The 13,558-nt window shown below is 51.1% G+C and overlaps 3 protein-coding genes across 3 annotated transcripts; 1 reads left to right on the top strand and 2 right to left on the bottom strand.

The window, feature by feature from the left end:
- Positions 1–391: 391 nt before the first annotated feature.
- Positions 392–1,665, bottom strand: LAJ45_11424 (uncharacterized protein; the record flags this gene model as incomplete). Its single annotated transcript, XM_046120931.1, has 6 exons — positions 392–739; positions 808–943; positions 1,116–1,253; positions 1,324–1,399; positions 1,471–1,511; positions 1,592–1,665. The coding sequence occupies 6 exons, from the start codon at positions 1,663–1,665 to the stop codon at positions 392–394; spliced, it is 813 nt and encodes a 270-aa protein (XP_045965893.1).
- Positions 1,666–5,159: 3,494 nt separating this feature from the next.
- LAJ45_11423 (uncharacterized protein) lies at positions 5,160–7,365 on the top strand (the record flags this gene model as incomplete). The annotated part of the gene is made up of 2 exons (XM_046120930.1): positions 5,160–6,579; positions 6,662–7,365. 2 exons carry the CDS (start codon positions 5,160–5,162, stop codon positions 7,363–7,365), a joined length of 2,124 nt encoding a protein of 707 aa, XP_045965892.1.
- A 4,141-nt stretch (positions 7,366–11,506) lies between these two features.
- On the bottom strand, positions 11,507–12,654 carry LAJ45_11422 (uncharacterized protein; the record flags this gene model as incomplete). Its single annotated transcript, XM_046120929.1, has 3 exons — positions 11,507–11,514; positions 11,573–11,621; positions 11,680–12,654. The coding sequence occupies 3 exons, from the start codon at positions 12,652–12,654 to the stop codon at positions 11,507–11,509; spliced, it is 1,032 nt and encodes a 343-aa protein (XP_045965891.1).
- Positions 12,655–13,558: the final 904 nt, after the last annotated feature.

The raw sequence follows: 13,558 nt of genomic DNA, 5'->3' as shown, positions 1-13,558 counted from the left end.
CACCTGCACTAACTCCAGTGTAACACTCGTAAACACATCCGTTTCCGCAGCCTTGCGCACTCTCCCGCTTCTTTTTTACCTGGGGTCGGAAGGCCTTGGTCATATGTGTATGTTCCACTCTTATCCATTAATTGTAATCCTACAGTGCTGGCCTAACATCCGTTTGCGATTAATTGGAATCTGTTACTATAAGACTACTATTATATTCGCCGATGATCAGGGTTCGATGTGTGGTATATCCTTATGATCTGCAAGGCGGAAGGGACTCTTTGGAGTTGAGTTAATGTATGATGTACGTGTGCATACTACGTAGACGGAGAATATAGCAATATAACCACTTCTATATCCCCACCCCCTTTTTCTCCGTCCTCTCCCCACCCCCTCCACCACTCTACCCCGCCAACACCCCTCTCAACCCCACCACATCCACCCCCACGCTCTCCAAATATCCCTCCACGCCCCCCCACCCCTCCTTCAACAGCGCCTCCACCTCCCCCACTAGCCCCTCCGGCGTCCCCGCAAACTCGCTCCCCAGCCCCACCTCCAACATCTCCCTCACCATGCTCTCCCGCACGCCCTCCAGTCCCTCCCACGACTCCTCGTACTCCCGCTGCACAGCGGGCACCGACGCGTCGAGCAGCAGGAGGACCAGCATTGCGATGAGACCCGTGCGGTCTTTGCCCTGCGTGCAGTGCATGAGGACGGGGTAGGAGGACGGGTCGCTGAGGATTGTCAGTGTCTATAGAGTGTGGTGTTAGCTATAGTGAGTTTGGAAGCAGGGTGGGAGGGGAGGGGAGGGGAGGGTACTTCGCGGATCTCGGACTGGCAGTGGAGGAGCGAGTCGTGGCAGAGGCCAGGGAGGCCGCGGGGGCGCAGGACCTTGCGCCCGAGGAGGGAGATGGCGGTAAGGCGGAATCGGAGGATAAAGAGGACGAGGAAGCAGCTAGATACTCGGTGTTAGCGCTCGCTATATCATTGTTTGATATGGATGGATGTGTGTGCATATGTATAATAGAATTCCAATATCTAATATAGGCATGCTGTGATACCCCACCACCACCACCACCACACCCACACACACAGAGAGAAAGCGAAATTCGAGGGGGCCAACATACACCAAATCCCACCACCCCAGCCGCTTCAACAACGCAACCTCAAACCGCCTGCCAATGAAATTAATCCGCACCGTCTGCGCGCCCTCCAGCGGCACCACGGGTGTTGCGCGCTGCCGCGCCTGCTTGATATGCTCCGAGCTTATAGGTGTCTATATCAGTATCTAGCTCTCATAGATATGTATGGTCACAGACATGTATGGGAACATACTTTGTGCGCAGGTCTATGACGGTGCGGATGCCATACTCGTTCATCAATCGCTCGCGATCGACCGCGGTTGCGTCGTCTGTGTGTGTGTGTGTGTGTTTTAGTGCTGCGGCGGGAACGGGAGGGGGAGAGGGAAGGGGGGGCACGTACCAGGGCGGGCAGAGCGGTAGAGCATGTGTGGTTTCATGATTCTGCATGCACGCGGGCAGGGTTAGGGTTTGTTTCCCGCGGGGTGTGTGTGTGTGTGTGGGTGGGAGGGGAATAATAATACCGTTTCCTGTCATGGCTGTTGATGGATGTGCCGACGTCGCGGAAGTTGTGGAGGGCTTGGAAGGGGACGGACATTTGGTGATATTGGGTATAGAACTGGAGTGTTTGGGATGGTGGTTATTCAGATCTGGGAATATGGGGCTATCTATTAGTAAGTATTTACACAGCTGGAGGAGAGCTTACTATTCGCTTATAGAGAGACAAACCCCTATTTTTGATGATTACAATCAATAGATGGAATACTCTAGGGTTAAGGACAGTGATCGGCGTCGAGTGTTGCTTGTTTATTGTCATTCGCGATGTGATAATCTCGATTGATTGGGAAGTGTAATTAATTCAATGATATTACTCTAACTCTGCGAGTCTAGCGGAGATGCGGCCGGGCGGAGATCCGGTTTGGGTTCCGAGCTGAGAGGAAGGATGGATGGGGTGAATGGGGATGGGTGAATGCGTGGTCGGGGATGAGTTCTTGGGTGCTGGGATTGGGGGGGGGGGGGGGGGGGGGGGGGGGAGGGGAATCAAGGGTTTAGTTGGGTAGAGTACTGTGTGTAGTGAGATGATTACTTTGCCCTGTACTTACTCGGAGTTGACGATGATCTGAACTGCTGTAAGTACCGTTATTGGACACCAGGCTGGAGATAATACGGTATTGACACTGACACTGACTGACAGCAGAACTGAATTCCAGCTCCAAGTCAAGTTCCACCTCGGACACTCTCACGAATCCTCCCTCCCCTCGTATCCCACCCGGCCAGACCACATTCCCGGGACCGCCGCAAACCACAGACTCGACCCGAGCCCATCCACTCTGGCCTTCCACTTACGGCCGTGTATGCACAGTGGCCGATCGATGCCTGCTTGCCCTCTTGCATTCTCCTTGCTGCATCCACATGTACGTCGGTCGTTACCGAACCAACCATGGGCGCGACAAGTGCTCACGTTACTTGCTCTAGAGTAGGTATGTACGTTTTTTTTTTTTTTTGGAGAGGACCCGGGGGTGGATAAATTGTTTGTGCAGCTGTGCAGAGAATGAGGGACTGGGACTTGGGAGAGGGGGGGTGAACCTGGGAGGCGGGGTGCGAGGCGTAAGGCGTTATGTTGCTGGATGAATGGGGCTTTTTGATGGGATTGGGGTTTTGGGGTAGGTATCGTGACCATAATACGGCGGGCGTGTATCTATATCGACGACTACATACATATACCTACTTACTTACATGTATGTGGGTTTATGAGAAAAGAAGTGTAGAAAAGAATGTAGACCATCGCGCGCGGGTCGAGACATACGGCAGGTGGAGGTAGAGAACAGTACCGATAGACATAAGTATGTTACGTACTCAGCGCAGAGTATACACTTGAGACATCTCGACATCGAAATAGTCACCATACCTGCTACTAGCTAGTACTTGCACAACGACGACCACGTTCAGCACTTTGTCCCCCCCCTCTCACCCGGACGAAACAGAAAAGACCACAGTCAGATAGATCCGATCCTGCACATGCCTCTCTCCCTCTCTCACTGCGAGTCTATCTGCTCTATCTCGCCCTCTCTCCTCTCTCCGCCTCGCTTGCAGCAGGGCCGACGACACCGAGGTGAGACCACTGTTGGTTGGCCCACCCCCGGTTGGTGCTGTTTGGTTGGTTGGTGATGAGGGGAAACTAACTCAACCCACATCACACTTTTTTTCCCTCCGGCGAGGGCAGGAAAAAAGAAAAGAGCAACAGTACCCGGCAGCTGCTTGTGAAGAATTGAAAATGGGGCGTCATACAACGGCTTGAAGGGTTACCTGTCATTCCTGTGTGCTTTCCTCTAGTTACATGCGGAATACTGATCTAGAGTTGGCAGAGCAGGTAGGGCGTCAAGAGGAATTGCACATTCTCCTAGGTACTCTAGCTAGCTGCTCCAGCTAGCTTCTTTTCTTTTGCGAGCCCGCCGGGAGTTGAGTTGGGCTTTTTTGGAGCTGCGCCTAGGGAGCTGTACTCACGGGATGATCCGTCCGAGCGAGACCAGCTCGCGCAATACTGATGCTAGAGTAGAGTGCTCTACATACGAACGGACGGACGGACAGATATTAGTGCCCCTGATGAGCACCCGATTCGATTCCCGTGCTCGAGCAATGATTTACATGCAGCAGCAGCTCCGTGCTATCATGATGTGTGATCGCTTACCTACCCAAGCTAGATACATAGATAGATCACTGATCATGCCCGTCGGGTGTGTGTGAGTGTCAAGGAGAATTTAAATCCTCCCCGGCGTTATCTTCATATCGAAAATCACGTTATGCAGATTATCACCACCATCATCATCATCATCATAATGGCTATTATACGTTGGGTTTCATTATTATTTTTTTTCATCCGATGTCACAAAAAAAACTTGACAGTCAAGCGCTTGCTGCCCTACGTAACGTAGGACACACTGGGCCTGCTACTCTATTCTACCGAAGCTTCCATCGGTTCTATTCCATGGTCCAGGTTATGTATGTAGGTGGGCATGGCCACCAGCGCTTCGAGCGCAGACTGCTGAGATCACGGGCTTCTATTGAATTTTCGTCTGATATTTTTTTGTGGGGGATGAACTGCTGCTGCTGCTGCGTTCCGTGCGAGTCTGCCTGCCTGCCTGCCTGCCTGTCTGTCCGTAGGGTACATACTCCACCGTAGTAAGTAAGTAGGAAGGTAGAGTAGAGAGTATGTGTGGTTACCAATGGTGTTGCAAAACAGCTGTGCCAGGGTCTCGACTGGCCATCCGAACCGGGCGCTTAGAGGGTAGAGTAGGTAGAGGGACGGACCCAACCCATGCACGACCACCGCGCTGCACGAGCAGGGTCTGGGAAGGTCCCTCGTTGCCGCTGTTCCAATCGTTGCGTCTTCGCGATGGAATTGATGGCCCAAGCTTGCGAAATAAAATAAAAAAAAATGGTCATTTCCGGAATGGCCGCAATCCGCTTTTGTCGTGTGTGTGCAAAGTGGGCTGCGGGCTGGTCATTGGCTGGGCCCCGAAGTTGGTGGGAGCTGCTTGGGGTTAGAGGCGTGGGAACGCAGGGGCAGGAGGTCCTAATATTCGCTTCCCCCCGTCAAGCTTCTCGCTTGGGAGGGGATGCTTCCTGGCAGGGGGGTGGAGGGGGGGGGAGGTGGAGGATTAGGATGAGGTGGAGGAGGGAAAGACTGTCTGGGTGGGATCGAGTAGGAGGAGGCACACACACACTCCCACACCCACACCACTGCCACTGCCACAGACACACTGGGAAAGAATCTGCAGGCACTCACGGGCCAGGAGTAATATGAATAAGTAGAGCCGGCATGCCCCCGTCGCCCGTGATACAGAAAAAGACCACTCTCCAACTGGCCTGGAAGAAGTACGTACATAACGTTAACGGAGAAAGAGATACATGTGAAGGACTGGATATGCTCTGAGAGCAGCAACTACCCAACAAGGAAACACCACTCTCCAGCACCCCATAACACCCAATCGTCCAGCTCATCTTGTCGAGCCGGGCACTGCAGTCGTCCTAAGGGCCCCGTGTAGCCTGCCGGATCACAATAATAGAACAGAAAGAAAAAAAACCACAAAGATGTCATTACCCCTCCGACCCGGCGATGTCCTCAACCCAAACCTATACAACAACTCGGACCTCGAGGTGATATTCTACCAGCGACGGAAAGCCCTGCCATGGACATCCGCGGGACAGCATGCCATGGCCTTCGTCTACTTTGCGCTGGCACTGCTGGTCCTGTTTGGCCTGCTCAACCTGCACGACATCCTGCTGGACCGCCGGAGGCTGTCGTACACACACGCCAATGACCGGCACCACGAGCAGTACCTCCTCTCGCAGGAGAGATCAACATTCGACCGCCTCTTGCTGCATCTGAGATCATTCGGCTACACCCGCAGCTCCTGGAAACGCATCGGCACCACCAGCTTCGGGCTCGGCGTCCTCATCATGCTGGGCTTCGCATACCCGAGTCTGTATGTGTTTACGCAGCACCCGTACTACGAGCGTGAGCCCCGATTCGGGCCTCCACCGCTCGCGGGGAGAGGCGGCATGACTGCACTGGCAATGACCCCGTTTGTGCTCATGCTCGGCATGAAGAGCAACCTCATCAGTGTAATCACCGGTATTGGGCACGAGAAGCTGAACGTGCTGCACCGCTGGCTAGGATACTTCCTCGGCTTCTTCAGCCTTGTGCACGCCGTGCCATTCATCATCGAGCCGCTGCGAAATGGCGGCCCGGGCACGCTTGCGGCACTGTTCCGCAACCACATCGTCTACTGGAACGGCGTGGGCGCGCTGCTGTGCGTGTTCTTTCTATGTTTTGGGAGTCTGCCGTTCATCCGTAAGTGGTGCTACGAGGGCTGGGTGCATCTGCATATCTTTTGCGGCGTGGGGTATATTGCGATGCTGTTCTGGCACTGTGCGAATATGCTGCAGTCGTGGCACTTTTTGTATGCCACGGTGGGTATCTGGGCCACGCATCTGCTGTTCCGCTTCACGATGCGTACAAACTGGTTCATAACAAGAAAGATGTTTGGAGGTGATACTGCGCGCTTTACGGCGCTCACGAACGACGGTGTCAAGGTGACTATTCCGACAAAGATGAAGTGGAGGGCAGGGCAGCATATATTCTTGAGGATGCCCGGGATCAGCTTTTACGACAACCACCCGTTCACGGTGTCCAGCGTGATGAGCGATGATGAGGCGGGCGGCGACGGGTATAATGATTTGGTGCTGGTGTTCAAGCCGCACCAGGGGTTCACGCGGAAGGCGTTCAACATCTCGAGGAGCATGCCGGACGCGACGTTTACGGCCTACCTGGACGGGCCGTATGGAGGGCTGTCGAGGAAGCTGGAGGCGTTTGAGACGGTACTGATGATTGCGGGCGGGTCGGGGATTACGCCGATTGTGGCGCATCTGCAGCACTTGGTGCAGAAGATCAAGAAGGGGGAGGCACTGACGCGGGATATCAGGATTGTGTGGACGGTCAAGCACTTTGGTATGTTTGACCCAATATGCATGCCAACGATTAACATTCTGCCGAATGAGACTTGGTGAAGTAATAAGCTAACGACATGCAGAATCACTCGAATGGTTCAAAGACGAGATCTCCGCCGCCGCCCGCGCCCTCCCCCGCAATATGCTCCTCTGCCAGTACTACGCCACCGAGGAGACTCCTGTAGAACTACCCAAACACGCCGTGTCCGCCACCCGTGAATGGCCCAACACCCCCATCACGCCCTCGTTCCGCAAGCCCCCTCCAGCGCTGCTACGCCCGCCGACCGCTAACTCAGTCGACTTTGAGGAGCGCCCGTTCGGCTGGGGCTTCGGCATGGAGAAGGAGATGCACACGATGAGCAGCGCCGAGCCCGAGAGCAGCACCACCGACGGCAGCGGCGCAAGCCCAATCTTCAAGTTCCCACCCAGCCCGCGCCTGCAGCAGCGGTCGAGCATGGGGCGGCGCGCGAGCGTGGGGCAGAGGCTGTCGGGCATGAGTATCAACACGCAGCGGTTTTCGGGGGTCAGCACGGGGAACGAGCCGACGACGCCGACGGCGCTGCCGCCGCTGGGCGACGAGGTGCTGCTGGAGTTTGGGAGGCCGCCATTGAAGGATGGGTTGGGCCCGTGGAGTAGCACGTTTGGGAAGCGCACATGTATCTATGTGTGTGGGCCCGAGCAGATGAAGGTGGATGTGGCGAATGCGGTGGCGAAGATGCAGCCGGATATTTGGGCGTGTGAGGAGAGGGAGGAGGTGTATTTGCATTCGGAGACCTTTGGATGGTAGAGGATGCGGGGACGGGGACTGAGACGGAGACGTTCGTTACTGCGGTATTATTACTCTCGCGGACCTTATAGACTACGCTATAGATGTTTTCACCACTACTATCATCATCATCACCACCATCATCACCATACTACGACGTTCGCTACAATCAATTATTTTCTCTTTCTCCTGGCTATGGTTGCAATTGGGTTATCGCAGCGCGAGAGGCCCGTCTTTTCTTTTCTTATGTGGTGTCTCTAGTTCTGTATTGTAATATCTTTTTTTTCTCCCGTTTCTATCTCGTTTACTGTGCATGATTATATTACGATACCATTGTATACCCCCTCCCCCATATATATAATCCACCTTTTTTGTGTATAAAACAATTTTTTTGGCTTTCTCGGCATAGCTGTCTTTCTGCGTGTATTTATTTTACCTTTGTTCCGCTGTCTGGCTGTATCTATAAACCTGGGTGTGGGGGGCGGAGCAAGTTGGGGACCGGGGTCGGGGGCGTCAATTTAGGTCTTTTTAGGGGCGTGTTTTTAATTGAAATGTGCTCTACGGATTTTTTTATCTTATTAGGAATTTTTTTCCCTTTCCACTTCCACTTGCGTATATACTTATATTGTGCTCATGAGTGTTTTTAATCACCAACAACGGACAGACGTTGTATATAATAACGTCGTGCACCACCTTCCTGTTTAACAGTTAACGGTGAGAGTGTTGGATCTTATACCTACAAGTATACTCTAGGTATTAGAGCGACCCCCCCTTTCAATTCAATTGCCCCACCCACCCACCCACACGCACACCTTAAATAACCGAGAGGTGGGGAGTGTACCTGCCTAGGTGTTTGCATGTTTATACCTCATGGCTCCCACACGCGACACGCGACAGGAACGTTCAGGCACTCCGGCGCCGGTGTGTAGCACAGATAAACACCTCTAGCTAGCATGTCTAACTCTCGTCTCTATGTAGCTCCACCACCATATCTACCCTAGGTACAGACTCTACTACTGGCTGCCACCAGATCTTCATGTAGTATGTAGTATGTGCTACGTATTGATATGATGCTACTATATATATCCCGATATATGTAGTTCTGAAAGTGCAACTCTCCATGTTGTTGGTTAGTTGTTAGTTGGCCCGGTTACTAATACTCCCCCCCCCCCCCCCTCTATCCTCCACCCTCCCTGCCCTCCATCGTCACTATTAATAGCAGCCCAAAAAGAAACTCTGCATCTCATGGCATACACACGCCCTGCGATGACGTCTCTGCAATCCTCCAATCGTTACAGAGGTACGTGAGGAGAGGAGAGCACCACGGTGGCACAGTGCAGAGGGCGGGCCGAGTGACGGGTTATGCTTATGCACCCTGCCCAGCACCACACACATACATCCGTTCGTGCCTGATCGATGGATCTTCATGCATGTCTGTGAGTAGGTAGTGTGTAGGTGTGGGTGTGGTGGGTGGTGGTACCTGAGGTATTGTGGCGGCGTAGGTTGAAACGGCGGTCAAACAGCTTTGGTGGGATGATTGACGGCTGTCTCTTTAATCGTACCCGGGGAATTTAATTGTTAATTACTTAGGGCAGTCGAGACACCCAAAAAGAAGAGGGTTCTGAGTAATGTAAGATAAGCATAATTGTTATAAGATTACTTTCCGGCTGCCCCTCCACATGATCCGTACCCCGCTCAATGATACACAGTGCGTCTCATGAGGCGGAAATGACTGGATCGCAGGTAGGAAGCTATGTACTTGGGCAGGATAAAAGATTGTATGCAAACAACCCCACGCGGGGCTCGAACCCGCAACCTTCAGATATCAAGATAGAAGTCTGACGCGCTACCATTGCGCCAGCAGGGCTGCTGTTGTGCAAGGATCACGTCGTTGTCGATTTGTTAATACTAGCAGTGCGGGCGGGCCGGGGAGGGAGTATTACTAAGTTTGCCAGTACCTTGCCGAAAGGTGTTGTTTCGAGTTGTCTCTCCATATGGCCGTATCATGTATTGGACGACTTTCAACCCGAGATGTTTCGCGCGAAATTTGCTGTGGTTTGGAGCGTTGTTTGGTGGTCAGGCAAGGTGCGAAAATTATGCGGTTTGCCAAGACCACTAAGTGGTTGTCCCTGAGCGTGGGATGAACCCTTGTGAACAACGTACTGGCGATCCCATACGTGGGAAACATCGAGAAGTCAGCAGGGCGAAGCCAGATATTAAACTTTACCAGGAGGATGATCTGTCTCGCAAAAAGCAGACATAATACTAGTACTCAGATTTCTTCGCAAGAAAGTACTTGTACCTATTCCCGCTGCACGGTCTTCCTAATACCAGCCCATACAGGTGGTCGAGATAAAATTCTGGGAAAAGAATCATGGAAAAGAAAGCGAAGCCTTTCAAGCCTTATAATCACATCGTTATTCACGTCATCATGATAATGTACCGCTGAAGGAACCTAGAACGAACAACAACGAACGAACGTTAACAACTTGAAATGAATTCACTACTAAGTAAGTATGTACTTACCTCAACGGGCGAACGTTCACGGAAATAAACGGGCTTGGGTGGGCGCAGACCTACTAGTACGAGGGTGAGCAAGTTACAAAGCTGATGAAGGAAGTCTGTATTGGTTTCCGGTTTCACTTGGAGGGCCTGCTCGGTGAAGGTGAGGGTACGGTCGGCGGGCAATTCCGACGAGCATGGATGAGAAATTTGAACAACAAACCTAAATAACCATAGACAACCCTACCCAACACTGGCGGTCTCGCGCCAGACCACAAAGGGTGCTTGGGGTACTAAAGTGTCGGCCTGTTTTTAAAAGGTTTCGAGTGAGTACCAGCCATTGCTGTGTCGATGTGTGATGGTCTCTGGATCTGTCGTAAAAAACAAGGAGCCACAATCATTGGCCCCAATGTGTTCGGTCATAGAATGTTGAAAGCTGGGCATCCCGTCCGCTCTGCCATCCATAAACAACATATCGCCTAGTTAGTACTGCAGTGGGTGACCATGTGGGAATCCTGGGTACCGAACTCATCTTTTTTGCTTCCCCTTTCTTTTGAGAAACGGGTTTCCTGGGGAGGTGATGTACCCACTAGGCTGACATGTTTCGTGCCTGTGCTCTGTAATTCTTGCCTCTAACTGGTGCCCTAGTATTTAGGAGACGACTCCCTGTGATTAGATTGTAATGGACCAAAAAGAGAAAGGAATGTTTGTGAAAGTGAGGATGCTGGTGTCCCGAGCTGACTCCGGAAATCTCTTTGGCGTCGGGGTGATTCTGATTTAGTAGGGACGTCCTGAAAGAGGCTTGCCCAGAAATCAAATAGCTTGGCATTTGGCTTAACACTGAACTATCACGGCATTTTGGTGAATGGAGTGAAACTTTCAACGAGTTTGGGGATCCTAAGAATCTTGTGATAGGGCTGACTTTACGGAAATAATATACTATCACGATACTAAAGACCCTCTTTTTGCTTTTGCAGTTAACAGCAGACTCACATCCGTGGCATCATAATATATCACTCGGAGTGTTGTTCGGAAACTGTCCTAGGATTAATTACTAATTTCCAACGAAACCTTTACCATCTTTACACTTAGGCTTACACTTTCTGTGACGAGTCTGCTCTGAACGTGGCAGATCCAAGTTTCCGGACCTTGGTACAGTGGAGTCTCGATAATAGCATATGGTAGGGAACGGATTTTCGTGTGCCACTATCGGGGATATGCTTGTATCGGGAACAGCTTTGCCCGTACCGACCTCGTTTGGGATTGCCCAACTATATGCTACTATCGAGGATATGCTATTATCGAGGTTGCTACTATCGGGATTCTACTGTAGTACAGTGGTATATAATTATGGTTTATCTACTGTTCTCCTTAAGGCGCCATGAGTTTATGCATTCTCGGTATTTAAATTTCCGACCCAGAGACTCTCGAGGAATCGGGGAGCCGGAAACTACTAAAGATGTCAAGGCCTCCCATGATTGCTTCAGGCATCAGGATTTGAGTGTGGAGTGATGATATGCATGGACTATAAATAAGTCGTTTTCATGTGCTACGTGAGAATTAACGATATATATATTATGAGACTTCCAACGCCCGAAATAACCGCAATCCATCCCCGGTGCAGCTCCACGGGTACACACATTTCCAGATAAGGTACCTCCTATATGCCTGGTTGCGTTCTGTTAGCATCTATACCGCTGATTCTGGCAACACAAGTGTGTCGAACCTATATTAATATTATTTCCACCAGCTTCCGCAGTCCCACCACCTCCCACCTACTTACTCTTCTCGCTCTCGTTTCCGCTTCCTGTTGACGGGTGAATATAGAACAACTGTCCTGGCGCAATCATCAATCGAAGCCCGCGGTCTTTCGTGGTCACCGATATCGAAGTCGCACGTGTAATTGAAGATCCCCTCAGGCTGGAAAAATTGTAAAATATCTCCCTCGTAAATTCTGCCTATATAGCCCTTGATCTTCCTCTCCCCATTGATCCAACAGCCATTGCAGGCTTCAACATTGATCCAAGCCCGCATGGACGGCCGTGCGCGCCATTTCTTCGGGTCCATGTTATCGAGAGGCCATGCATCATCCGGTTCTGCCAAGATTATCCGAACATGTACCCTGGAGACTGTCACATAGTTGAATCTATATGTGCAAGATCGCGACCGCCCTATGGAGGTATACGCTGCGAGTAGGTACATTGTGTTGTAAGCGTGACAGGGCGCATCAGAACCACTCGTGATCGCGACAAGCTTTCCCCATGCCCTAGTCACAGTAGTGTCACGAGGATAGTGGGCGGGCATCTTTGGTGTGTTTGCGTTTGTCTGCTGGTGGGTTTTAATTTTCTTGCGGCGTAGGGGCCCTTTTGGTGCACCTAAGCTGGAGGCCTTCTCGGGCGGTAGGTCGCAAAAAGTGACCTTTCGCGCTTTCTTGGGGTGTTGGTCGATATTCTCGCGTCGAGGTGGGGTTGTTGCTTTGCCTGAGTCTGGAACTTTCCAGACTGCTCGCCAACGAGGTAGGGATGTTGGTGGTGTAGCAGGGACCTGAATAACTTCATTTATACCAGTGGCCTTAGAGCCTTCTGTGTTTGGATCCACATAGGTCTTCAGGGCTTGAGGGGATTCTTCTATAGTTTGCGTACCCTGGGTTTTTGAAGCTTTGATTTTTGAGCAGCTAGCGCAAAACGTGAGAGCTTGAGAATCTTCGATAACTTGTGTCTCGTTCATTGAGGCTTCTGTGTTTGGGTGAGTGTAAAGCGTGAGAGCTTGAGAAGCCCCTTCTCCTTCAATCGCTTGTGTCTCGTTCATTGAGGGTTCTGTGTCTAAGTCCATAGGTTCGGGAGGATGATCATGATCATGAAGCGTGATAATAGGAGGAATGGGTGTGGTATTAGCTGTAAAACTAAACATCCTTCTGGAGAGAGGACTGAATAATGAGATATGAAGATCAATCCTTGATTTCAGTAGGATAGGTGGACTCTGTGGGTTTAGATATGTAAATTGGGGGCCTTTATCGATATGGGGTCGACGCGAATAATAAGCTCTTGACGTCGGTCCTAATTGCAATGCCAAAACCAACCGTGTCTTTGAGACCTTAAGGCCAAATAAGAATATGTGCACGGCCGTAACGTAACGCAACGCGGAAATCGTGATGTCTGGGAGCATGGGCAGCAATGACACGGCCCTCTCTATGACTTCATGTGGTTGGTGATTGGTTCCAACGCACACAATGTGCGTCCCCACATATCATCGATCAAACGAGAAAGAGGCTTCTAACATTTCATTTTGGCCTGACAATCGATAGGCATCGGAATTACTGCCTTTGGCACACTCTCTACTCACTTATATGACTATCTCCTCGTACTTTCGTTTGACTGCTAGCTAGCTGCGCTGCATGCCTGAAATGACTATCATACTCAAATATCGAAGTTAGGCGAGCGGAGATGATTACTCTCTGGCCTGGTGCAAGTAACGGCGTGAAATTATCTCGAACCAATTGATATATGTAAGTTTATCAAGCTCAATTTGATAGGTATAAGTACTGATTAATTATCCGACATAAGCGCCAAAACACTGATTATGTTGAGAGTAGACATATAGCAATCCTACTTTTATTCAAGACGGTGAGTAGGTCGTCCTATAATGATATTACTCTTACGAGAGAGTTCAGCAAATGAAATGCAATATTCAAAAAAAGAAAGGAAAACGTGCT

The sequence above is a fragment of the Morchella importuna genome (assembly GCF_003444635.1).
Source record: "Morchella importuna strain M04M26 chromosome Unknown Morimp01GS067, whole genome shotgun sequence".
Classification (NCBI taxonomy): Eukaryota; Fungi; Ascomycota; class Pezizomycetes; order Pezizales; family Morchellaceae; genus Morchella; species Morchella importuna.
The sequence above is the reverse complement of the archived record's forward strand: the minus strand, read 5'-3'. Positions and strand labels throughout refer to the sequence as shown.